Source organism: Brachyhypopomus gauderio, chromosome 15 (assembly GCF_052324685.1).
Source record: "Brachyhypopomus gauderio isolate BG-103 chromosome 15, BGAUD_0.2, whole genome shotgun sequence".
Lineage (NCBI taxonomy): Eukaryota > Metazoa > Chordata > Actinopteri > Gymnotiformes > Hypopomidae > Brachyhypopomus > Brachyhypopomus gauderio.
Window position 1 is genome coordinate 10,509,581 of NC_135225.1, and position 26,941 is coordinate 10,536,521.

At 45.6% G+C, this 26,941-nt stretch overlaps 2 protein-coding genes across 9 annotated transcripts in view; both read right to left on the bottom strand.

The window, feature by feature from the left end:
• rgs12b (regulator of G protein signaling 12b) overlaps positions 1 to 8,018 on the bottom strand; it is a 47,768-nt gene extending 39,750 nt beyond the window's left edge. For 3 of the 4 annotated variants that reach the window (XM_076974821.1, XM_076974824.1, XM_076974823.1), the window contains exons 1-3: positions 7,832 to 8,018; positions 7,069 to 7,206; positions 4,349 to 6,479 (exon numbers count right to left, since the gene is read on the bottom strand). In XM_076974821.1, the coding sequence (XP_076830936.1) occupies positions 4,349 to 6,319 (1,971 nt within the window). In that variant the 5' untranslated portion in view covers positions 6,320 to 6,479; positions 7,069 to 7,206; positions 7,832 to 8,018. The remainder of the gene's footprint in view (positions 1 to 4,348; positions 6,480 to 7,068; positions 7,207 to 7,831) is intronic. The other variant, XM_076974822.1, reaches the window with a different exon arrangement.
• A 573-nt stretch (positions 8,019 to 8,591) lies between these two features.
• The window catches only part of htt (huntingtin), a 42,733-nt gene continuing 24,383 nt past the window's right edge, over positions 8,592 to 26,941 (bottom strand). For 2 of the 5 annotated variants that reach the window (XM_076975677.1, XM_076975673.1), the window contains 22 exons: positions 26,735 to 26,873; positions 26,469 to 26,591; positions 25,831 to 26,047; positions 25,354 to 25,499; positions 24,982 to 25,159; positions 22,904 to 22,996; positions 22,610 to 22,794; positions 22,331 to 22,457; positions 22,052 to 22,155; positions 21,634 to 21,788; positions 18,048 to 18,187; positions 17,838 to 17,920; positions 17,587 to 17,717; positions 15,098 to 15,230; positions 14,800 to 14,955; positions 14,392 to 14,582; positions 13,622 to 13,736; positions 13,136 to 13,367; positions 12,677 to 12,782; positions 12,351 to 12,513; positions 11,959 to 12,119; positions 8,592 to 11,558 (listed from right to left, as the gene is read on the bottom strand). In XM_076975677.1, coding sequence (XP_076831792.1) covers positions 11,345 to 11,558; positions 11,959 to 12,119; positions 12,351 to 12,513; positions 12,677 to 12,782; positions 13,136 to 13,367; positions 13,622 to 13,736; positions 14,392 to 14,582; positions 14,800 to 14,955; positions 15,098 to 15,230; positions 17,587 to 17,717; positions 17,838 to 17,920; positions 18,048 to 18,187; positions 21,634 to 21,788; positions 22,052 to 22,155; positions 22,331 to 22,457; positions 22,610 to 22,794; positions 22,904 to 22,996; positions 24,982 to 25,159; positions 25,354 to 25,499; positions 25,831 to 26,047; positions 26,469 to 26,591; positions 26,735 to 26,873 — 3,292 coding nt within the window. In that variant the 3' untranslated portion in view covers positions 8,592 to 11,344. The remainder of the gene's footprint in view (positions 11,559 to 11,958; positions 12,120 to 12,350; positions 12,514 to 12,676; positions 12,783 to 13,135; positions 13,368 to 13,621; positions 13,737 to 14,391; positions 14,583 to 14,799; positions 14,956 to 15,097; positions 15,231 to 17,586; positions 17,718 to 17,837; positions 17,921 to 18,047; positions 18,188 to 21,633; positions 21,789 to 22,051; positions 22,156 to 22,330; positions 22,458 to 22,609; positions 22,795 to 22,903; positions 22,997 to 24,981; positions 25,160 to 25,353; positions 25,500 to 25,830; positions 26,048 to 26,468; positions 26,592 to 26,734; positions 26,874 to 26,941) is intronic. The other 3 variants (XM_076975676.1, XM_076975674.1, XM_076975675.1) reach the window with 3 other exon arrangements.

Below are 26,941 nucleotides of genomic sequence, written 5' to 3' on the forward strand. Positions count from 1 at the left end.
TCAACCGCCTGTGTCTTCTGCTCCATTCCTGAGCTTAACACACACACACACACACACACACACACACACACACACACACACACACACACACACACACACACACACACACACACGCAGAAATAAAGATATGCAGGCATACACACATACACACACACACACACAAAAACACACTGAACTGCGACAAAACATTAAAGACTATGTGTGTCCTTTCTGTAAGCAACTTTTATGTCTACATGTCTTTGCATCAACCTAGAGACCAGCACAGATTCATCGGTACTCTGCAGACCTGAGGAACTGTATGAAAGAGAAGGGCCCAATCAGTCATTACTCTGACGCATGTAATACACCTCATGAATGCACACACAGAAGGGTACTTATACCACAGGGGTATTTATAGGGGTTCATATCATCACAATATACAATGGAACCCAAGACAGGCTGGGACACTGCTGGTGCACTTTATGGAGTGTGCAGGGGCAAATTCTGAGCTGAACTCTGTATCCAGGGGCCACACCGTCCCCTCATCAAGAGCACAGGCAGAAGATGGCTGAGCCCCTGGCCCATGGCAGCACATGGCACAGCTGAGGCACGACGCCTGACGAAAGTGTGGCACACCGCCGAAACCCAAACCAACAAGCCTGTTTCACAGACACTGCTGTTTCAGTTCTAATCCATGCGAACAATGACAGCACACACATGCAGCTTCAAACGCATCCACAGGGAATGTCTATAAAAGGAAAGATCACAAGCCGTTAATTAAAAAGAGGGAGGAAAACACCTGCACTATCACTGTACTGAAGACTCAGACACCCAAGCACAGCCACTCACTGACCCTTTCAATACGAGAGAAGCTTGGAGTGTGTGTATAGGTATGTGTGTGTGTGTCTAGGTGTGTGTGTATGAGAGAGAAAACCCAGAGCCAATTGTAAACACGGTAGCTCATATGATGGAATTCACATGATGCCAGCCTGAAGCTGAGAATCACACAGATCAGGTTGCTATGGTGAACACGTTCAAACCTCTCACTAGTCACTAACAAAATCAGCCCCCACCCAAGTACCATGTAAGACCAGTAAAAATCCTCTTAGAACCATGCCAACACACACACAGACACACACACATCTTGGTGAATTTTCCCTTTATTTCTAATTCCACATCTCCTTGGTTAATTACAGTGTCAGTGATTAGATCTCTCTCTCTCTCTCTCTCCCTCCCTCCTTCTCCCTGTGTCTCTGTCTCAGTTTGCAGGCTTATCATGTCCAGAAGAGCCATCTTTCCTGTTTACCCCATTCCAGAAAGGCTGAGCACAGACCCCTTCAAAACATGTCACTACAAACATGACGTGGATGTAATTCACTCCCCCCCCCACACACACCCCACCCGCACTTCTATGCACTGTTTGTAAACCTCTCTGTCCTGGAGCTAAACCGTCAGGCACCTTGTTTAATGAAGCGAACGCTGTTCAGTGTCTACACGTGAGATGCTTGTCGTGATGCCGGAGGTGGCCAGACAGCACACTGTCAGCCAGATGGAAACGCATGCTTGAGATTGAGGAGATGCTTTCTCCACTGATGCAATCCCTGTACTCGGCTCTTACCCAGCCAACCTCCTACACATTATCTCTCAGAAGAACGACTTCCAACATTCACAAACATGGACAAACGTATTTACAATGTCACTTTACAATAAATACTTCCTTTCAATTTTCATTTATGTTACACCTTTCAATCTCTAAAACAGAAACACTATAAAGATATAAAAGTACATATTAATCATAAGGCTTCATAATGGAAATAGTTATTCCACACTCCTTTAAAGTTGTACTCTTTCAATACACACCGGAATATTAAGATAGCGAAACACTGCTTCCTGGTGGCTACTAGGAGCAATACACTACACCAGAAAGACCAGTAAGACGGTCTTTCTGGTCTTGTGACCGGAAGGTCGTGGGTTCGATCCCCAGACCTGAGGCCATGACTGAGGTGCCCCTGAGCAAGGCCCTTAACCCTCAATTGCTCACTTGTATAAAAATGAGATAAAAATGTAAGTCGCTCTGGATAAGGGCGTCTGCCAAATGCCATAAATGTAAATGTAAATGTAAGACCAGTAAGACATAGAAACATTAACAAATAACGAACTTAAGATGGAAAAGGATGGAATTTCTGTCATGTATTACATAACCAGTGACCAATTGTCTCATTGGTCAATAAAGTGAGATAGTATAATGTGCTTTGTGACTCACATTCCCAAGGCAGCCTGTTTGTGCCCCAGTCAGGGGTGATCTGTGTCAGGGGTGCTCTGTGTCAGGGGTGCTCTGTGTCAGGGGTGCTCTGTGTCAGGGGTGCTCAGTGAAATAGCATAGGTCAGTTACGATGAGTACAACTCTGCTTTGCCAGTACTTTAGTGAGGCTTGTGTTAATTACAAGGTACTACACTATAAGACTGTGGGGAAAGTTTCAGTTTGTAGATTCATGTACTATGAAGGCCATCCATCACACAGCCTCAAATATGGAGTAACTGATGCCATAATAGCAATGAACAATGGAATTAGTCCTATTGAAATGAAATGTGATGTCAAATGAAATAACTGAAAATTATTTTTCAACATCTGGAACTTTATAGAAAGATTTTTATAAGATTTCCAAACAGGTAACTTTAAAGTTTACAAAGATATAACATTTATAGCCTGGTCATCCTTACAACAATGTATGAGATTTTTTGCTTAAAGTGGACATTTTTTGAAAATCATCACCATGGAATTTCATAACACTTACTGGATTCTTGAGTCATGCTTTCAAAACATGTCAAAGTTATAAACAAAATTCATACACAGTTTGTAAACGTCCTTTGAAGTCAACACACCAGGGGTATTCGCATCAAATCTTGATCCAAGCGTTTCATACCTAACTGCAAAATTGAAATGCAAAAGTTGTTCCCCTCTTCTGGATACCTTAAATCTGAGGCTTCTACTCAATAATGCATCTTAAGAATAGAGCTGTGAAACATTAAATGTGGACACAGGTTTGGTTGCAGCAGGAAGCCTCTCTTGCCCACTTATCTGAAAGAGAACTGCATGCCAGGCCAGGCCTAGCACAGAGGGCACTAGAACACTTCTACAGTACACACTTCACAGATCCGGGTCTACCACTTCTGAAGCACACACTTCATAGATCAGGATCTACCACTCGTGAAGCACACACTTCACAAATCAGTCAGAGCAGGATCTAAGCGCGAGTCCAACAAATGAACGCTACAATGCCTCACTGACTTCTCATCAGACTTTTGGGTATGCATCTTTGTTCCATTAAAAGAACATAAACTCCCTCTCCAAACAAGACCTCGCCATCTTTAAAGGCAAGAGATGACTGATACCAGTTCTGAAACCAGCCTAGAATCTGTGGGCCATCCTAAACCCCCATCCTAAACCGCAGCAGAAATCCCAGTGACCCACACTGTATTCTGAAGTCAGCCGCAGTATAAACAATCTGCATTTCCAACTCCATTACGTGTAGTGCGGAGCACGTACATATGTAGGTCTGGAGAAGGATTCCAGCAGTCTGCAGGTTGTGATTTACATGGCTCCCAGCACTCGGGACCGCCAATACAGGCTCAGCTGCAAGAGGGAGAGGAATAGAGGCAAGCCTAGAGCAAGAAGAAATTGGGTTTATTCTGAAAACCAAACTTGGAAAGCTGCATATTACCAGCTAATACTGGTAAAGTGCGGCTACCGCACACTACAACACCCTCTACGTGCGGCAGGCTCCTCTCAGCTCAGGGTCAGTTTTAACATGTGCACACCAAGTGCAGAGACACACTGTGGGAACACCCTTCACACACACGAGGACCTGTACAACTGAGCCATGCACACAAGTCCACTGTATATTATTCTGGACTCATTTTGGCCATAGAATTACAGTTAAGCCTATTTATGGTCAAACTAAAAACCCAGAATGTAAACTAAAAACAAGTTCCCAGCGAAAGGGCTGAGAATAGATGTAAGCGTTTGTATACAATGCATTAAATTACTGCAACAGTTCTAGAAACACAAAGTCACTACTGATGCCAAAAGCAGAAACAGCAAGGGAGAACCAGCCCTCACAACCGAACGTCAGCCCAGACACAACAGCCCAGACACAACAGCCCAGACACAACAGCAGCTATTCAATTCTGCCCACCCACAACTTCATTTTGAGCACGTCACACTATTTCTTAGCCTTGGCGCAGGTGCTTCATATGATCATTGAGCAGAGTGAGTTGTAAACAAGTGATATGCTGTCACAACAAAAAAAAAAGAATAAGTTGGGACTGAAGAATATTTTCAGCAGACGGAGCTGAAAGAGACGCCCACCTTTTTTTCAAAGTCTTTGGTCCTCTTGCCTCCGTGTTGCTGTGCCGGCTGGCGGGACTCACGATGGTTCTTCTCAGCCCCAAACAGCTTCTTGGTCCACTCGTCCTTGTGGCCATGGAGGCGGTGGGGCTGGGAGGCGATCTCGCCCGCCGCGCGGTACCGGTCCGCCGGGATCTTGCTCATGGGAGGCGGGAGGGTGCTGCAGTTCGCGCTGGACCAACCGTCGGTAGACTCGGCGTAGGACTCCTGGTCACTGCTGTGGCCCCGGCGCCAGTCTCGAAGCACGTGAACGGGCAGCCAGCGCTGTCCCACCGCCCCTGCTGCCTTCTTACCGTGGGTGGGGTAATGATGGGGACGTGAGGGGAGGCCGGACATGTCCAGCCGGGAGGAGGAGTTTAGGTGCCTGCCTTGGAGTGGGGGCGGGTCTGCGTGGGAGTGTGGGTGGGGCTGAGAGTGCTCTGTAAACTGCTCGTGTCTGTAGCCATTACGATGGGGTATAGGTGGAGGAGGGGGAAGAGCGCCCTGAGCACTAGGGTTACGAGTCCCCTGTGGGGTCTCCCACAGTCCCGTGGGGACATGACGGGTGGGGTTGGCTCCCAAGTCGACCAGAAGGACACGGCTACTCTTCTCCTCAGGCAGGAAGTTTCCTATTCCACTGTCACTGTTGCTGCTGGTGCTGTTGTTCTGCTGGGCATCCTGGTCACCGTCCAGGAAAGCTCGAGCACGCATGCCCTCGATGGACTCGCCCATGTCCCGGTAAAGCACCGACACAAACTGCAGCAGCGGCTGGGAGGTGGGCGGGAACTCCAGGCAGCCGCCCGTGTCGGGGTCCGGTGTGCAGGTGAAGCCGAAACGGCGAGCGACGCCCTGGTGGATCTTGTGGTGACACAGCTCTGGATCCACGATGAAGACGTGACAAGAGGTGCGCAAGCCCTGGTCCTCGTCCCCGTCGCGGCCGGCGTGGTGGCCCTCCGTGGCCTGCATGGTGACCAGGCCGAAGAAGCGGCGGTCGTCTGGGCAGACGGCGCTGAAGGCCAGTTTCTCAGCCGGGTAGACAGCCAGAATGGCAGCGCGGTCGTTGCACAGCTGCACGCAGTCGTGCATGACCTTGAGCAGAACCAGCGAGTGGACCTTCTGCTCGGCCCGAAGGCGGCGCATGCAGCCGCGGATGGCCTGCAGGCTGTCGCTCTCCAGGTTGGCGCTGGTCGACGCCAGCTCGATGGAGCCCAGGTAGCCCACCATCATGCCCACGTTGAGGATGCCGGCCGAGTCAGCGGCGGGCGGCAGGGAGAAGTCGTCCTGCTGCTCTGCCTCGAACATGTCCACAAACACAGAGTCATCGTGCAGCACCCGAGCCATCTCCTCCTCTGACAGGAAGTTGGGGTCACTTCGGCGTGCGTCCGCCGGGTCGTACAGGAAGTCAGGCTCCGAGAACGGCCGGTGCTTGGAGGAGGACGCGCAGGCCACGGCTTTCTCAGAGCTGCTGGATGAGTGGCTGGAGCTCTCAAAGATCATGTTGAAGATCCCACCAGACTGCATCTCAGCCACCACGCGCTCCGCCCGGTTGATTCCCAGAGCCTTGGAGTCCATCTTGGGCCTGAACCAGTGGCTCTTCTGCTCATGAAAGCCCAGCTCCTCGTCACTGGAGCAGGAATCCAGCTGCCCGCCATTACGCTTCCCCTCGGCAACAACCAGGCGCAGAACACCTGAGCATCGGCCAATCAGCTTCACCACATCCTCATGAGACGCCTTCGAGACGTTGATGTCGTTGACGCTGAGGATCTGGTCCCCAGCACGGAGGCCCACGTAGTCGGCGGGGCTTCCTTTCAGGACGCAGCTCAGGACACAGGGCGAGTGGCCCGAGAGGGTGAAGCCATATCCCGTCCTGCCCCGGGCAACCTCCACCCCTCTCACGCGACTGGTTGGCTGGCCATTAGCATGCCGCCTGCCTGACTCCAACTGTCTGAACATCTTTTCCTTGTTTTCTCTCCCTGGTTGCTGTCAGGGGCTTGACAAATGCAGAGCAGGCTGACTAAATGCAACACTGGGGTGAGATCATCCTCTCTGCACTGACACTTCGCTGTTCTGTACCATTGTTATGCAAGTTTGAGCAATGTTAACAGGACACCTTCTGCAAATAGAGAAGGATGAAATTAGAACTAATATAAATCAGGTGTGATAAGCAAAAAAATGTTTTAAAACAAACATTGATATTGTTACAATGATGGATTTTAAGTTTACCACACAAAAGAACGATGACTTATATTGTGCTTTATAAGTCCCCTACTATTGATGCTGGCTCTTAATAATTTGAGTCAAAATAATTTAAACTGTGCATGATTCCAGTGCACCATTTTTTTGTTTCTCTATTAACCTGGCATGGTATCAGAACAAATGGCATTCAGTAACTGAATGTTTTAATTATTCTGAATTCTTTAAGACAAAGTTGCTTGAATATACTTTGCAGAGTTTTGTCTACTCCATTATTAACATTATTTTCAAGAATAATTGGACGCAAGCTTTCTCCCTAATAATAATATTATTAATAATAATAATAATAAGTATAAGCTATACAGCCTGTATTACAGCCTGCGTAGAGAAACGTTAATTAAGATTAACGTTGATTAAAGTCAGCCAACAATAAGATTAGGGCACTGTGGTGGCTTTTAATCTAACGATTTAAAAACGAGTCTAAATAAGTTTTACATTTGCTGACTCACATTTAATAACAGCTCATAAACTTTCCGTCATTGTTCATCGGCGTTTCCCTCTGGATGCGATGCGTACTCATTCACTCTTGCTATGCGGTTCTGACCCGCCTTCATTCTCCCATTGTAGGAATATTAACGCGTCACCACCTGTAACCATGATAACTGACATGTCAACAGACAATAAGCATCGCCCATTGGTCCACATACCTGTCAATAACCGTGAGACTTTACACCAATTTGAGAATCCAGTTTGATTGAGACTAGCTACTTGGCTCACAATCCGAAGTATTCCACAGGTGTCGAAAACTTCAAAAGTTAACATTTGTAGAACAAGCTATTTTTTATACATCACCACAGAATGTAATACGTTCACGAAAATGTCATTGTTCACATTTACGACCCTCTCACTCCGTTACACTGTTTATTTGTAGACATTAGCTTGGTCGCTAGCAAGGCAGGTTAGCTGTCTGGCTAGCCAACATGTATTGTTTTCTCAGCAACAGCTGGTTAGTGCGAGTAACGGTGTTGAGTTTTCAACGTCAGAACAGCGAGCCTACAGTTACAGCAATAGATCCTAACTGGATAACACTGTGTTCCGACCATGTAGATAAACGTAACACCAGGATCTATAACAGATCACGCTAAACTTGGCTATATTTTTATTTTCCACAGTAAAAGAAAAAAATATATAAATGGCTAAATAACCAGCTAGCTGACTACAAATAGCAATTTGAGAAATTTCCATGAACACTAACCTTGAATTTTAACTTACCAGGGGGATTATAAGGTCCTTTGCGTTGTTGAAGCCGTTATTCCAACTCCGCTATTCAGTACTTGTGATACATGCATCGCCTGCAGATGCAAAGTTCGACTGCATGGCAACTTTAGTTTTTGCTAGAGTAAACAAAAGAAGGCCAACCAGCTGGTGTAAGGATGGGAGGAGGTGTGTGAATGCCTAAGTGTTTTTAAAGGGGGAGGGGGGGGGGGATTTTCCCCCCTTCATCATGGGGTCACATGACTTCAGGCTTTTGTGGAGTCAAACTGCACTGTCCAGAGAATGGAGAATATATCTCGAAGTACACATCAAATAAAATAAGGTCACTATGAAACTCCACTATTTGCGCTTAAGTGGGAGTCGATAATTTAACATGACGTGGAACTAAGGGGTCTAATAGTTAAATTGGATGTAGAGTTGCTTCAGTTAAAGGTAAATATACCTGTCACTCAGTCATATCTGCACCACAAGTTAGGCAAACATGGACTGGCATTTGCATTGACATACAAAAAAAAAGTTATATCTGGTCATAATTTCTCATTGCAAAGATCCTCCACTCTGTTGAGACCATCACCACATCAAGTGTTTGAGAAGATTATTACATACTACCCTAAACAGATGTAACTGAAAAAAACAAGTGCTGCAATTTAAAATTTTCTAATGGCAAACATGAAAACACCAAAAACTGAACATAAAGCAGATGCAAAGCAATTTAAAGCATAGGAGAGCATAGAAAATAAATGCAAATGAACAAAAATATCTTTAAACATTTTATTCATTATATTACATCATAATCTTTCCAGTACTCTTATATTAAAATAAGCCATTACATTAAATAACTCTTCGCTCGACTGCATCAAGCTTGCAGAAATGAATCAGAATACTTAACAGAAAAAAAGCAGGTTTATAGGAAGCTCCAGTGCAGGACCATCATAACTTCCTGTACTGCTGCTCTGAACTCAGTAAGGACACATGCATATCCACCAACCTTCCCTACAAGACATGCCACTGCTACTGGCTCATCTGTTGTTAGCTTCCCCGCACAATGATTGATCTGTGTTTCAAGGTCACAAAAAATGATAAATGGCAATACTGATCTTAGATCAGCTCTGAAGGACTACAATTTAAACAAGTCAGGGGAAAAGGATGCAGCCGGAGGCAAGGGAGATGTAGGAGAAAGAAACGGGAAAGAAAAATGAGGTAAAACATAAAAACATCCTGCCTGAAAAGGAATGGAGAAAAAGTAACCCTAACCTGAGGTGTGCTAAACCCATCTATGAAGCCCACTAACATTTGAAATGGGCCATAAAGCCCTAGGATTTTCACATCATTCATATTCGTGCTGATTTTAACCCTTGGATGAAGGTATACAAGTCATTCCAGCTTTGCCCCATTTGGGTTTTGCAGTCCTGAAAGCTTTAGAACAGGGGTTCTTAAAGCAGCTACCCATCAACACAGGAGTTAAAAGTTTATTGTGTAAATACAGAATTTAGAGTGGCGCTGCAGCCAAAGTGAATGTTACAGCTGAGAAACCTCTGAGTGCATGAAGAAACATCGACTGAATGTGTCTATACAAGGGTACACTTGAACTGTGAAAATGTCAAAGGCTGGATATTTCAGACTGTCTACCACTAAAACAATGCTGACAGCACTGGGTTATAAGTTCATATTTGACATATCTAAAGCTAAGACTGTAATGCCACAAGACCAACAAACTCCGTTGCCAGGGTAGGGAGCCAATAAGCATGCCAGGGCTACCAAAATACAATCGGTGATTTCTATCAGATTTGCTCCATTTGTCACTGGTCACTAAAGTTCATGTGCTGCATCCCACTGACCACAATAGTGCCCCTTCATTGTAATTCTGACATAACATGAAAATATAGATTTTATATTGAAAGCAGACAACGGCATGCTGCAGGTTAAATACAAGATGCTGCCAGGCTGTTAACGAAGGGTTCTATTTACAGTGAGGTGACATCTCTGACTCCTTGAAGGCCTGGACCATTTTGACGGCAAAGGTTGACGGTTTGTCTGATTTGGTAATTCAGTTGCAGTTGTCTGTGAGGAGACATCTAAGAGCTCAAGGGTTTACACATGCCATGTTGAGAGATACGGTTTGCAAATGTTCAGCGACACTGGTTTCTCTCCTCAAAACCTCTTTTGATGCCATTTACATTATTCTATTTTCATGCACCACAGGGTTTTAGCAGTTTAACATAAATATTTCTTCTTTTACGTAAACTTTACAGGATTTAGACACACAACATAAAAGACAGGGTTCCATTTGTGATACTATATTAATAGTCATTTTACATCCTGAGCATTAAAAAAACTCAAACAATTGAGAAGGTGTAATGGGATCCATTAACTCACTGTAAATGTGTGCTGCAGTTATACACATGGCTTTGCATACTGATTGATCTGCCATGACTATACAATTTACAAACTCTGAGCTCTCTGGTTGCTTTTAATGCTTTCCAGAAGAGCTTTGCCTTTCTTATGACTGAAGATCAAGTGTCAATTTAATAAAAATATTTCAAACATAAAAACATCAAAGACATAAGAAAACAGTAAACTTTCCCCCCCCATCATTCAACCCCCACCCCCCCCCCTCATGCTGCATGGGAGACAAAAAGAACACTTTGTATTTTAAATACATGGAAATCATTTACTCATTTGAACATGGCTTAAGCAAGCTCCCTCAGATAAGGGAGAATAATATAAAGTCAGTTTAATATTATGTTTCTCTAATTTCACGAAGTGCTGAAGTTCGGAAAAGGGCAAATAGATGCATCATCAGTGCAAAGGAATGATTCAAGAGAAAAGAAGGGAAAAGGTCTTGCTTCTAGGGTAGGAGTTTAGAAATTGACGGAAGAGACTGTAACCACAACCAGACCAGATGAAACCGATGTGTGTCTATTTGTTACATCTTGACCAGTGTACTTCTTTCAGACGCTATTTGTATACAAGGACACAGTGATGGCTGCCTGCAAAGTCCTTCTATATGGTATAGTGCTGCTTTGGGCCAGGTGAGAGAGTCAACATAGCTAAGAGTTACAAAGCAGTAAGGCTGGAGATATCTGACCTAAACTTGTTCTTGGGCAAGTCTGGATCAAAGGAGGCTGTTTACCATTTGTTCACTGTGAGCAGGTTACCTAGTAGAGTGTATGAATCACCACATGGATGACATGGATGTCTGCTAGTCAATGTACCCAGCCTGCTATTTTGTCTACCTATTAGCCTTCTGACATCACAAGTAGCTGTGGATGCAAGCGCTTCTAACCACATTCGATCCCACCATTTCTTGTAAACATGAGCGAACTATGATGATGTCTTCTTTAAATTTGATAGTCAGCATCATAGTAAGCTGCACAGGCCTCCCAGTGCTTCTCCTGAGCATATAACGTTCTGTCTCTGTTACACCTGCTAGGGTGCTAGTGATGTTATGGTCTGACTGAGGCGTAAACTAGTGTAATGTAATGATCTGTCTCACAGCAATGCCAATGCTCAAAGTGATGTGTCCTGGTGAATGCTCTGCAGGCAGCAAAGCAGCTGGTGATAAGGACTACCAGGGGTCGCCACCATCTCAAACACAGACTGGAAGGACCTGCGATCCAACTCCTCGTCGATCTGGTGTCGGTAGAAGTCCATGGCCACCAGACAGAAGAGGCTAATGTCCACCGTGTCGGACTTGCCCATGCGGCTGATCACGTGAGGCAGGCTGGGGGGGGGACAGAGGCGTCAAGGAGAAAGACGAGAAAGAAACGAGAAAGAGACCAGCTGGAGCAAACAACACCTGCTGTGACTTTTTATGAAGTAGTCGGACGGTTGGCGAGATCTAGCCATAGTTGTCCACAAACATCCACAGGTTTTCATCAGTCAACTGACCATGAGAATGACTAACATTTTAACAAAGTCATGTATATTTATAAAGTCATGTATATTATACACTTCATCATGTAATTTAAAAGGATTCTGAAAGGAGAGTTGTTTCTTCCCTGTGTGAAACATTTACAAAAGTACACAAAAGTAGAAATAAATAATAAGGGTTTGTATGTACAGGCTTTGTGTGTGTGTGTGTGTGTGTGTGTGTGTGTGCGTGTGTGTGTACTGAAGGATACAGGGCAGAGATCCACTGGCTGGTGGATGCACTGACAAAGAAGCAGGACAGGCTCCACATCGCCATGGCTACAGGTGTTCTCTGTGTGAAGTTGGACAGTGACAGCAACACCCAGTCTCGCACCATGGAGGACTGACCAGTAGCATGGAGGGTCTGAAACACCTACAGCAATAAGCACAAACACAAGTCAGCAGCCATGCTAATGTAAAACTTCCCGGCCCTGACCATAGTATAAAATACACCCCCCACAAAAAAGACATTCTATATTTCACCAGAAGATGGCAGTAGACCTGACAAACGCTGCCACCCATAAGTCCCATACCCACACGTGGACAACCAACGTAGTATTACTGAAAGGTGGCAGCCTGTATAGATAACAGCACCATAACCAACCTTATAAACAACTGTGGCCATGAACTGCGGGTAAGGCTGCTGATTGGACAAGAACTCCCCAATGACTTTGTTCATGACATCCTGGGGCGGGAAGAAGTCATCCAGGAACTGTGGCAAGATTCGGGCCACCACTCGCGCCTCGCAAGGAAAACCTTTACGGATCCTGCATCAGTCAGCCAATCAAAGACACCAGACGGGTTTAATTAGGCTTTAGAATCACAAAAGACAGATTAAAGACTGAGCTGAAATTAACATCAATTGTATATTATCTTGGAAAGATGACACCCCTACGTGAATACTGCAATCAAGACACGCACAAATCATACCTGTCAAACAGGACGGAGACGCGCTCCATGGCAACGATAACGGACTCGCTGTCGGGTGCCGCAGGGTCAGTGTCAGCCGGTCGGCCCGGACTCCCCTTCTCCTTCCCTGCAGGAGGAAAACAATATGGCTGCTGGTCACTTCTGACCCGCGTGAAGCTCCGATATGTAGCGCAGCATATTTCATATGTATGTAATTCTATTTTTAATGATTCTGAATGCATGTTTTTCTCTCTCTTTCTGTTAAACATATACAAGCAGATATATGAAGATCTCCAACATTTTACTGATCTCAGTCATCAGAAGAGCCCACTTTAGTTCTATTAGCTGCGAGGGCTTTGTGAGGGGATTGTGTAGGCATGCTGTGGGTTAGGCATGTTAGTAGGGGGGAGGGGCCTGTTCTCCAGGTGGTAGGTTAGTTGGAGGGTCAGTGGGAAGAAGGTGAGCTGAAATGTGTCCTGCCTTCCTCTCCAGGCACACCTGTGTACATGCAGGTGAGCATGAGACCCAGGGCGGCCATGGCGCGGTGCGGGCTAGGCATGTTCACACGCTCCACGCTCAGCTTCACCAGCGTCTCCGCGTCCATGCGCGACAACTGCTCAGACAGAAGCAATCGCTCCAGACCTCGCAGAGCACAGTGATAGATCACTGATGGTGTGGCATCCTCGCTGGCTGAGAGAATCACACCACAAAGCTGGAAAGAAGGAATGACAATGAATGAAGAGAGGAAGACAAAGGAGGAGAGAGACTGGGGGGACCGACGCTAAAGCAGACTAAACTATTTTCAACACACGCTTCCGACAGTGTCTCTCCATATGAATATTGGAGGGTGGACAAAAAGAAAAATATAAACAGAAAAAACAGCAGAAGGTGGTGACAGAAAACTATCTAGTTTAGTACAATGAGTGAAATGTATTGAAATCTTTTGGAGTGAGGATGTACCCTTACCTGGATAACCCCTGCATTGAACTCTGACCCCACATCCAGTGGGTAGTTCTCCATCATGTAAAACGCCACAGCACACATCACCAACACATGCTGCTGATTGTGCAGATTCACACAGCTGACACACAGACACAGAGAGAGACAGAAAGAGAGAGAGAGAGAGAGAAACACCATTCATTAGTCCCTTAGTCCTCAATGTGGTTAAGCTGTCTGTTCTTCAGGGAAATACCTCAGTAAGACACTATAAGCTGGAGCTAATGAGGAGATGATGGCCACGCAGAGCTGGTGGGTGGCTGTGTTTGTGCAGCTCCAGTTTAGGCTCTCAGCAGGAAACAGAGGCTCTACCATTAGCTTTAACTGCAGGGTTAAAGCTAGCTGTGGTCTGTGTGAGCTCTCTTATCTGGAGGAGAACCTTAACTGTTTCCCTCTCTTCTCCTATTCTCTCATGAGACACACACTTCTGCTTGACTTCAATGGCCTGTCATTAGCTCAATGGATGCAGGAAGGCAGAGGCCACTGCTGCTCACTAGGGGGCTAGGACTGCTGCTAGCTAATCACTGAAAGTAAGACTTGACTAGTATGTGGCATTGTCGTTGCATGGCTCTCTGGAGCTGGTGTGACAGTGTAAGTCACAGGGTGGTGCTACGTGGATGCAGGAGTCTGCATTTCTCTGTGGCAGGTCAAAGACTGGACTGTGCCGTCACCTCTGGTGGAGGATACGAGTTAGTGTGGGCATACATTTATATACATGTATGTGTGTGTTTTTTACTCACTGGGCAACAGCCCGAAGATTAGACAGTACATATTCGCTGACGGTGGGTATGAGTTGGTGCGCTGTGTCGTCTAACAGATCACATTCCAGCACATATAGGACGCCATGCAGCGCTCCAATGCGACTGGGTAAATGTGTGCTCCGTAATGTCGCCTCCAGCAATCGGCACACAGGTTCTGCTATGGCCTTGTCCTGAAGTGTCCACACACACACACACACACACACACACACACACACACACACACACACACACACACACACACACACACACACGCAGGTGTGCACATTTACACATTTCATCATGTGGACATTTACTAAAATGAGTTATTCAAGAATATGCAAAGCCAATAACAAATATCAATAATATAAGATTTTTTCCCGCTTTCCGTCACACAGCCCACACCCTCACCATGCCCAAGACCGCAGCTGCTTTGCAGATAGCAGGGACGAGGTACTGGTTGAGGATCTCATCCTCTGGAGGGTGGACCTTCTGCAGCTCCATTAGAGTGGAGAACATCATATCGAACTGATTCCTCTCAGTAAACAGATCAGACACCGCCAACAGCTGCAAGTGAGAGAAGGGATGAGGGCGGTGTCAATGAAAAGAAACCAGGAATCAATAGAAAACAACCAGGAATAGTGTGTGTGTGCATGCGCGCACCCAAACACACACACACACACACAGAAACACAAACCCTCACACTCACCGATCTCACCACCTCACTAATAAGCACCACAGGAATTTTTCTGTTGCTGGGGATGCCAGGGAGGATCCACTGGCTATAGAGCTCCAGGAGGAACTGGGAGCAGGAGTGGATGTCCACCCCAGCACGGTGCTTCCTGTATGGGATAGAGGAGAGAACTCAATCAGCCTGGAGAAAGTCCATGTACAGACCACGAAGCTGGCCGAGTTGTTTTATCAGAAAATGGTTAACTAAACAGATAGTTATATAAGACTAGCATACGTTGCAGGCAGCAGTACATATTCATGTTGACCTGCATGACCCAGATAAATAGCCATATTTACCTTTAGAGTGAACTGAACACATTTCTAACCATTACTGTCTACTGTTAATTAGTTTTTATTCCTTGCACCAGCAGTTCTCATGTCAAGTCCAACGACTTTCCAACAATGTTAACTAGGGGATCCTCCCCCAGAGACATATACAGGCTATTACTCCCCCTTAATCTACTACAGCAGTCTCCATCATCCCACAACGGACTACATGAAAAACTCCTTGGCTAAATAATTCTTTACATAAACATGTGGCACGGCTACCACTCCTGCTAAATCTAGCATCTCCTTAACTTGATCACACATGGTGGCTATTTAATAAACAGAACAGTGTGGCGTTGGTGACCTTAACTAAGCAAGTACCTGGTTTTGGCTGAGTGTTAGCAAATCTGCACATAATGTCAAGGGATTTTTTTTCTTTGTTTTCTTACTCAACACGTGTAACTTTCCTCACAATTTCGAATTCAGCTTATACACATGTAATAAAGTTCTTTAAAATGTTAGAAATAAATACAGAAAACCACAAAATTCTCACAACTCTCAACACAGCTTGAAAACCACTGCTTTAAACACGAGACCATGGTCCGTACGTGTCTCACAACAGCACTGAATAATGAAAAGCAGTTTAATGGCTACATTCTTTTATGTCCACGCACACCCAATGATTCCTGTCTTAACCACACAATCAAGAGCTGCAGTCAGATTACAGACCATTTGGTGCATTTAATTAGACTGTTCACGTAGTGGCCTGGCATCGTTTAACAACATGTGTTATACTGTCGTAGACAGCAGCTGTGTTGGCTTTAATTAATAAGCACATGAAATGGAGCACAGACAATGTGAACATGCTCTCCTTTTACATCAAAACCTTTCCTACTATTTATGAAAGCTGGCATTCGATTTTATTACATTTTCTTTTGGTTTTCCTCATACATTTATATGTAGTGTATCTTGATACACACACACACACACACACACACACACACACACACACACACACACACACACACACACACACACATATATATATATTAGGCATGGCACGGTTTTTGTGAACGAACCGAACCGTACGGTTCGCTTGTCACGGCGCGGGGAGTGTGTAAACCGTACAGGATCCACGGTTTTTTTTTTCTCCAGACGTTCGAAATTCGCATTATAGCCAAATTCCCGTATGTCACCACGTGGTTCTCATTCGTGCCAAAGAAGCGAAAGCGAAGGCGAAGGAACATGGCAAGTGGGAGTAGAGAAGGCAGGCTGCCTAGGCCAGAGATGAAGGATGCCCCAGCGTTGTTTAAATCAGGTGTGTGGGATCATTTCGGATTCCCCGTCACATACGATGATACTGGCAATAAAAACGTGGATCGAACTGTTACAATATGCAAGCATTGCAAAACCCGCATTGCGTACGCTAGTGGAAACACTTCCAATATGACCGGCCAAGTTTGTGCATTATTATTATTATTATGTATTATGTATTATTATGTAATGCTTTGCTAAAGGCAGCACTGTGTAATGTCATAGAAGTGTAGTGCTATGGTAGTAAAATCTTTTCAGCGACTATTCCACTGGTGTAACGGCGTGTATTATGGGGCTAAGATTAAAAAAAAAGGAAAAAAAAAAAAAAACAAGAACCGTACAAAACCGTAAACCGTAGACCTCAAACCGTGATACACACCGAACCGTGAATTTTGTGATCCGTGCCACCCCTAATATATATATATATATATCAATCAAGATACAAGATGAGCGTTTTTTTTTCATTCTGTCTTTTCCCTTTTTATTTTCTCTCCCCCTCTTTTCTCTTCTCTTCTTTTCTATATTCTATCTTCTTATGGTCAACCTAACCCCAATTATTGTCATCACTATCACATTGTATTATACAGAATTGTTATCATTTGATCTGTACATAAAAACAAAGTTGTTCTCCAAAGATGGGGGGGTGGAGGTGGGCCACAAAAAAAAGAAAAAAAAAAAGAAAGACTAAGAGGTCACTAAGAGGTCTTTGATAAAAAGTCTTCCTGATAAATTGTTCTATTAACTTTCATCAGCAGCTTCTGGTATTTAAATTGTCCATAAATATAACCATGAAACCATGATATTTTTTAGACAAAGTTATCATGCCATGAATTTAAAACCATGAGCCCAATGTTGAGGTAAACAACTGTGTGTATGCAACCTCACCTGGAATTAATCGGAGATGTCGGTGGTGAAGAAGGTGCTGGAGCATCTGCTTCATCTTCTTCATCCTCACCCCACTCTTCTTCCCTCAGAGGAGTGATATTATTGCCCAACCAGACAGAGTGGATGGACACCTGTAGAGTATATCCAAACAAATACAGAGAAAATACCAGGCAGCGTTAAACACAGAGGATGATGCGTGTAAACCAGAAGAACGCATATGATGCTCATCTGTGAGGTCTGAGGTGTCCAACCTGGCCCAGTTTATAGTCCATGTTGCCCATTTCTCTCTCGGTGTTAATCTGCAGCAGGAGTTTCTCATGGCTGATCAGAGTGCCTGAATGAATGCAAACACAAATGCACATTTAGTCAAACAAAAACTATTAACTACAATATCAGAGAGACAAACACATCTTAGTGTATCAGGTGTGTATGTGTGTGTTACGTGTGTGTGTGTGTTTTACCTGCAGATGAAGACGATAGCGATGGCACTGGGTCCCAGGCTTGGTAAGAGAAGTGTGTGGCTACGTTATCTCTCTTGGACACCATGGCCTGAATCTCTCTCTCCACCACACCTCTAATAACTCTTAACTTACGACCAAACCTGCAATGTAATACTCTCACTGTCACTGATTTCAACCCCACACAGAGCATTAGACCACAAGGATTCATTTAGGTTTTCAGTAAAATTAGCAAAATAACATCTTTCCATTATGTAATATAAAATGTAATCACACCTGTTTTTCTTTATTACTATTTGATGACTTTCAAAATGTAAAATTATATATGTGTAAAAGGTGCTTGATTTTCACAATATTACCTGTTAGCATTGCCCTCGACAACAAAGTTGCACACAGAAAAGTAAACAAAACCGTTTGACCAGCATTGGCCTAAACTCATTCTAGGCCCACAGGTTCATGCTGGGATCTCTGTACTGGTGTTAAAGGGGAAGTCAGTGCTGGTCTCTGTACTGGTGTTAAAGGGGAAGTCAGTGCTGGTCTCTGTACGGGTGTACAAGGGGAAGTCAGTGCTGGTCTCTGTACGGGTGTACAAGGGGAAGTCAGTGCTGGTCTCTGTACGGGTGTACAAGGGGAAGTCAGTGCTGGTCTCTGTACGGGTGTACAAGGGGAAGTCAGTGCTGGTCTCTGTACGGGTGTACAAGGGGAAGTCAGTGCTGGTCTCTGTACGGGTGTACAAGGGGAAGTCAGTGCTGGTCTCTGTACGGGTGTACAAGGGGAAGTCAGTGCTGGTCTCTGTACGGGTGTACAAGGGGAAGTCAGTGCTGGTCTCTGTACGGGTGTACAAGGGGAAGTCAGTGCTGGTCTCTGTACGGGTGTACAAGGGGAAGTCAGTGCTGGTCTCTGTACGGGTGTACAAGGGGAAGTCAGTGCTGGTCTCTGTACGGGTGTACAAGGGGAAGTCAGTGCTGGTCTCTGTACGGGTGTACAAGGGGAAGTCAGTGCTGGTCTCTGTACGGGTGTACAAGGGGAAGTCAGTGCTGGTCTCTGTACGGGTGTACAAGGGGAAGTCAGTGCTGGTCTCTGTACGGGTGTACAAGGGGAAGTCAGTGCTGGTCTCTGTACGGGTGTACAAGGGGAAGTCAGTGCTGGTCTCTGTACGGGTGTACAAGGGGAAGTCAGTGCTGGTCTCTGTACGGGTGTTAAAGGGGAAGTCAGTGCTGGTCTCTGTACGGGTGTTAAAGGGGAAGTCAGTGCTGGTCTCTGTACGGGTGTTAAAGGGGAAGTCAGTGCTGGTCTCTGTACGGGTGTTAAAGGGGAAGTCAGTGCTGGTCTCTGTACGGGTGTTAAAGGGGAAGTCAGTGCTGGTCTCTGTACGGGTGTTAAAGGGGAAGTCAGTGCTGGTCTCTGTACGGGTGTTAAAGGAGAAGTCATTGCTGGTCTCTGTACTGGTGTTAAAGGAGAAGTCATTGCTGGTCTCTGTACTGGTGTTAAAGGGGAAGTCAGTGCTGGTCTCTGTACGGGTGTACAAGGGGAAGTCAGTGCTGGTCTCTGTACGGGTGTACAAGGGGAAGTCAGTGCTGGTCTCTGTACGGGTGTACAAGGGGAAGTCAGTGCTGGTCTCTGTACGGGTGTACAAGGGGAAGTCAGTGCTGGTCTCTGTACGGGTGTACAAGGGGAAGTCAGTGCTGGTCTCTGTACGGGTGTACAAGGGGAAGTCAGTGCTGGTCTCTGTACGGGTGTACAAGGGGAAGTCAGTGCTGGTCTCTGTACGGGTGTTAAAGGGGAAGTCAGTGCTGGTCTCTGTACGGGTGTTAAAGGGGAAGTCAGTGCTGGTCTCTGTACGGGTGTTAAAGGGGAAGTCAGTGCTGGTCTCTGTACGGGTGTACAAGGGGAAGTCAGTGCTGGTCTCTGTACGGGTGTACAAGGGGAAGTCAGTGCTGGTCTCTGTACGGGTGTTAAAGGGGAAGTCAGTGCTGGTCTCTGTACGGGTGTTAAAGGGGAAGTCAGTGCTGGTCTCTGTACGGGTGTTAAAGGGGAAGTCAGTGCTGGTCTCTGTACGGGTGTTAAAGGGGAAGTCAGTGCTGGTCTCTGTACGGGTGTTAAAGGGGAAGTCATTGCTGGTCTCTGTACGGGTGTTAAAGGGGAAGTCATTGCTGGTCTCTGTACGGGTGTTAAAGGGGAAGTCATTGCTGGTCTCTGTACGGGTGTTAAAGGAGAAGTCATTGCTGGTCTCTGTACGGGTGTTAAAGGGGAATTCAGTGATACTCTCTGTACGGGTGTACAAGGGGAAGTCAGTGCTGGTCTCTGTACGGGTGTACAAGGGGAAGTCAGTGCTGGTCTCTGTACGGGTGTACAAGGGGAAGTCAGTGCTGGTCTCTGTACTTGTGTTAAAGGGGAAGTCAGTGCTGGTCTCTGTACTTGTGTTAAAGGAGAAGTCAGTGCTGGTCTCTGTACTTGTGTTAAAGGAGAAGTCAGTGCTGGTCTCTGTACTTGTGTTAAAGGAGAAGTCAGTGCTGGTCTCTGTACTTGTGTTAAAGGAGAAGTCAGTGCTGGTCTCTGTACAGGTGTACAAGGGGAAGTCAGTGCTGGTCTCTGTACTTGTGTTAAAGGAGAAGTCAGTGCTGGTCTCTGTACGGGTGTACAAGGAGAAGTCAGTGCTGGTCTCTGTACGGGTGTACAAGGAGAAGTCAGTGCTGGTCTCTGTACGGGTGTACAAGGAGAAGTCAGTGCTGGTCTCTGTACGGGTGTACAAGGAGAAGTCAGTGCTGGTCTCTGTACGGGTGTACAAGGAGAAGTCAGTGCTGGTCTCTGTACGGGTGTACAAGGAGAAGTCAGTGCTGGTCTCTGTACGGGTGTACAAGGAGAAGTCAGTGCTGGTCTCTGTACGGGTGTACAAGGAGAAGTCAGTGCTGGTCTCTGTACGGGTGTACAAGGGGAAGTCAGTGCTGGTCTCTGTACGGGTGTACAAGGGGAAGTCAGTGCTGGTCTCTGTACTGGTGTACAAGGGGAAGTCAGTGCTGGTCTCTGTACTGGTGTACAAGGGGAAGTCAGTGCTGGTCTCTGTACTGGTGTACAAGGGGAAGTCAGTGCTGGTCTCTGTACTGGTGTACAAGGGGAAGTCAGTGCTGGTCTCTGTACTGGTGTACAAGGGGAAGTCAGTGCTGGTCTCTGTACTGGTGTACAAGGGGAAGTCAGTGCTGGTCTCTGTACTGGTGTACAAGGGGAAGTCAGTGCTGGTCTCTGTACTGGTGTACAAGGGGAAGTCAGTGCTGGTCTCTGTACTGGTGTACAAGGGGAAGTCAGTGCTGGTCTCTGTACTGTTGTACAAGGGGAAGTCAGTGCTGGTCTCTGCTCTGGTTTTAAGGGGAAGTCAGTGCTGGTCTCTGTACTTGTGTTAAAGGAGAAGTCAGTGCTGGTCTCTGTACTTGTGTTAAAGGAGAAGTCAGTGCTGGTCTCTGTACTTGTGTTAAAGGAGAAGTCAGTGCTGGTCTCTGTACTTGTGTTAAAGGAGAAGTCAGTGCTGGTCTCTGTACTTGTGTTAAAGGAGAAGTCAGTGCTGGTCTCTGCACTGGTTTTAAGGGGACGCTACCTGGTATCGAGAGCTTTGAGGCTCTTGTTGCGTGGCTGCTGCTCTGGACAGCTGACTGCAGGGTTTCCTGCTGCAGGCAGAGTCATGGCACTCAGGACCAGTGAGGTGATGGCCTGCACCGCCAGCACGTTTATCTGGGTCCTCTCCAAATCCTCCTTACACACACGCACACAGAGAAATTGACATGCACAGAGAAAACCAAGCAATGAAAACAAATCTCCTTACTCAAATAAATAAATAAATGCTCTAGGTAATGCAATAACTGCAATGAGTATAATTGTACTGGGCTCAGTATTTTTTGGTGTTGGTCAGTATATTGACCAGGCTCAGTGAGAACACAGAGCTGATTACTGGGAGTGTGGAATGGTAAATGGTGGAGTTCAACTGAGTTCAGTGTACTGAACAGCACATCCATTACCTCTTGCTGGCTTTCCTCCTCTTGGTCCATAGCGATTGGCTGGGTGACCAGCACCCCTAATAAAGTAGCCCAGGTCTCCTCAAACTGGGTCCTACTACTCCAACCTATAGACCCAAAACACACACACACACACACACACACACACACACACACACACACACACACACACACACACACACACACACACACACAACGACATATCTTGACAAGATCTTGACAGCACGTGAGAGACATCAGCCTCCTGGACAGAGCGTGTATGTGCAAACATTAGGGTCATACCAAGAGTGTTAATGCGGTAGAGGAATTCTCTGAAGACCTCTTTCTCCTGCAGGAACTCGACAGGAATCTCAGGCAGTGCCGTCCCAAATTCCCCACCACGTCTGGGAGACCAGCCCAGCTTCCAGACCTGAGAAAACACAGACTCACAGTCAGTTATGAACACACTAAAAACGTTCAGACACACCCACAAGAGCTTGCACACACACATAACCCTTGTTTCTTCTTTGCAAAGTTTAGACTATAAAAATTCCATATCTGCATGCACACAAAACTACTCACTAGGGGTGGGACGCGTGTAAAGCTGTTGACGAGAGGCAGTCTAGCCAGGCTGATGATGACGTTCCGAAGGGTAGGAGTGAGGAATGCTGGGATATTGCAGTTTCTATGGTGACCAAGAGTCAGAACACTCTGCAGGCTTTCCACCAGCTCAGCCATGATCTCACAACATTGTTGCTCACAAACATCTAAAAACACATGAAACAAAGGCACACAGACAATAACTGACTGGTCTAATTTGCTACATTAACACATGCTAATGCATGTCCTCTCTGTTTGAACATGTTGGAGACCCACTTCCTGGTGCAGAGTCCACCTGGTCCTCCTCAGAGTCTTTGTGTGATGTCTTTCTTTCTGGCTTCACAAGCTGGTCACCAGGACCAACAGCAACTGCATTACAAAACACCACACCCCACAGATTAACGTAATTACTCTCATACATGCGTGTACATCCAATAAAAATGTCCTGTTATTAGACAAACGGGATCTCTCTCCATTCCCTAACACACACACACACACACACGGGCTGCAACTAACAAATATGTTGGAAATTCATTCATTTTTTTCACCAATTCATAGGATAAAATCATGTTTTGGTATAGCAATGGTGTGTTATGTAACATGACCTGTTAAAATGAGCAAGCAAATGGCTGTTATTCCTCACAAAAAAGGCTTTTATTCAAACTCAACACCTTTATTAGATTACAGCTTTGGGTTACTGGCTCCAGAACTAAGCCCATTTAATCAACCTTGCTGTGAAACATTTATGATGTACATGAAAAAAACTGTGAAATACAACTTCACAAACATAGGTTAGCTTGTTTGTTCTTAGTTTTATTCTAACATAAAAAGGAAAAAGCGGTGTAGCCCCTGTAGTAGCCAACCATAAACAGTATAGTTCAATTTCCAATTGTATCCAGATGTGGTAGATAGATGGGGTAGAATGTTTGTCTTTGTGCAATGCATGTGCAAGATAGTGAGTGCTTGTCTTACAGCAATGCATGTGGAAAACACAGAGAGAGAGAGAGAGAGAATTGTATGTGCAAGCCTTTAAGAGAGCAAGTGGTGGTTACATGGTCAGAAGTACGGTTTGCCCTACAATGTTCCCAGCAGCAGAGAACAAACGCTCTGAGGCCGTTGAGATGGCTGGTATATTCAGAAAGGACTGCAAGCTTTGCCAGGTACGCCAGGTCTGGGTATCCTGCTGCATTTGCTCTCTACCATGGAGAGAGGACGTTCCCAATAAGACCTCCCTCTGCACTTCTGGATTTTGTTTCTCATCCTCTTCATCACTGCTATTGGAGTCTGATGATGATCACAGAACACTGAGAAATGATCTCTTGGCTTGAGCTGCTGAGTGGCCTTCTATGTTGGTGGTGGAGTTATTTCCCCTTTCACTGGACTGTCTTTCTTGCCTTCTGACAGTTCGGGCATTGTTTGAATTGTGCTTTAGACCTTAACTTAGCAAGAACTGAATTTTTCTGATCCAGCGTCCAAGGCAGCAGTGAGGGCAGCTTTAGGGTCATCAGGTCTTTCCACTCGTCAGTGATCAGATCAGCTGAACTCAGGGCGAATTTCTTGAGGGTCTGTACCAGCTGTGGAAGCGCAGACAGGGTCACATTGTTCCCCACTCAGGAACTATGTAGCCCCCTCAAAAGGTTCAAGGATCCGAGTCGGCTCTTCAGTCATGATCCACTGCTCCGTCTCCAGATCCAAACAGTGATTCTTTTGCCATGGGGTTGACATGGGGTCACCGGCCATCTCTGTTCAAGGAGCCTGGATCACATGTGTGTACCGTTCCACTGAGTGCCGACATCCTGCACCAACATGTGCTGTTGCTCTCCAGTCTGCTGCTGCTTTACGTTTTCTGCAGACCAGTTCACTTTTTTTTTTTAAGTGCTCCACCAGGCATCTCACACAGGCCACACACTAGAGATGGTTTTGTTATGTTTCAGTGTGTTCCACATAACTTCAGTGTGTACCCTGCACATCTAACACAGGTCCATCCATGCCTCTCTTTCAGAATCCTGGCAGCTGCCACTAAACTACACCAGTGAATGAAAGCTTTAATCAATCATATTCTTAATCCTGGGTGCTCCACCGTGGAGCCGTGCAGAAGTCTACAAAGTGGGAATTGAATTAAACGAAACCTCGAGGCAACATTTTTTGTAATCAAATTATTTGAGTCACTTAAATAAGTTACTCAAATCATTTGAGTTACTCAAATAATTGTTACAGCCCTGACACACACACACACACACACACACAGACATACTCACAGACATACTCACAGACACACACACACACACACACACACACACACACACACACACACACACACACACACACACACACACACACACACACACACTCACCTGCATAGATGAGCAGCTGAACACAGTGGATAATGGAGCAGGTGTGTGTGAGGTAAGTGCGAGAGGCAAAGTGTGTCCAAATGACAGGCTGTTGCAGGGCCAGACACAGGCAGGACACACTCATCTGAACATCTACACTCAGAGGCAGATGGTCCTGGAGCAGCCGCCATGCCACCAGCTGAAGAGAGACACGCAGAGAGACACGCAGAGAGACACGCAGAGAGAATGAGAATAGAGAGAAAAGGCAGAGATGTCCAAAAAGAATAAAAAACTATAAACCTATAAAAGCCTAAAAAAGAAAGGCAAAAAAATGTGTAAATAAAATGCGTAAACTAATATGTGATCTATGTGCTGTGTGTGTGTGTGTTGTACCTCTACAGCAAGGGTGCTGAAGGCTGTGATGAGCTGTTCAGAAGCAGGGGTGATGTGTAGAGCTGAGGGCAGTTTGGGCAGAGCCAGCAGGTACTGACTCAACGCTCCACACACACTCAGCACTGTCTGGTAAAACCCTGGCTCACCTACAACACACACACACACACACACACACACACACACACACACACACACACACACACACACACACACACACACACACACACACACACATCTTATTCTGATGTTAAGAGCTGCATTTTTAAATAAAATATGTCAAATCATAACCTAGGAAAAAACTAGTTTTTACAGTTTTACTATTAAATCATGTTGTCAAATGCTAGTATATAGGAAAATAACAAATCACCTTACATACTAGATACTACACCTTACATACTAGTACTACAAGTGCAAACAAACACAATGTTTTCTTGTGAAGTAAAGCATCAAATCACTGTTTGCCTTAATAAGATTTACCATATACAGTGTTGAGTGTGTTCCAGTAGGAGGAGTCCGTGTTGGGCTGAGAGGAGATTGGGAGGGGCTGATGAGGAGAGGGGAGGAGTGCAGTGATGGTGGCTAATTGGTCAAATGTCACATGGAGGGCGGTCTCAAAAAGAACTGCTCCTTGGTCTCTGCATAGCCGCTGTAGGCCAACACTCAAGCACGGAGCCAACAGACAGAGGTTAAATTCCTGAGAGTGAGGGAGAGAGCAGAAGAGAAACAGCGTAAGTTTAATTATGTTTGTGAAGTGTGTGTGTGTGTGTGTGTGTGTGTGTGAACAAACAGAAGGAAAGAAAGCGATGTATAGAACAAAGACACGAATAAATTTCATGAGTAAGTGAGGAACACTTGGCTCTCACTTCTAACATTTATTTAACTCTATTTACAGAAATATGGCATTAATCAGAGTGGACTGAGCATCCCAGGAAGACTGCTACAGAAAACACAAGAGGACTTCAGTGTCAGGAGAACCATGGCAAGCAATTCAACAATGCTGGCATCTCAAAAACAAACCAAAAAACTGCACATAATTAGTATCTCTTTCATTTAGCATAAGATACCAAATAAAAACAAATGGGATAAATTAGGGTTGAATAAAATATGCTGAATACCTTGCAGGACATGATGGCTTTTAGGTCAGATTGGGGTAGTTTGGTTAGCAGGTCTGTGGTCTCATACAGAGAACCTTCACCTCTCAGACAACACTGTGACTTCACCAGAGCAACATACCACTCCTGCAACACCCATAAATTAACATACACAGGGCACATGAAGACAGAGCAAACACATGTAGTGTTTATACTGTTTGAATTAATCCAACTGAAAACACTGCATAACTAAAAAAAATAAAATAAAACATTCCATATGGAAACCTCACCTTATTGGCCGACACTTTCTCAGGGGGAGGGGGTTGCTCGCCATCGAGAGGATGCTGGGTAAGGGGAGGTGAGGGGCTTGTGGTTTCCTCGGCAACAGTGGCTCGGAACCTGTCCAGCAGGGAGTAAAACCTCTGATGCCTTACAGAAGGGAAGAGGAAAAACACTTAAGCCACTACAGACTGAACCTCCTTACAAAACACACCATG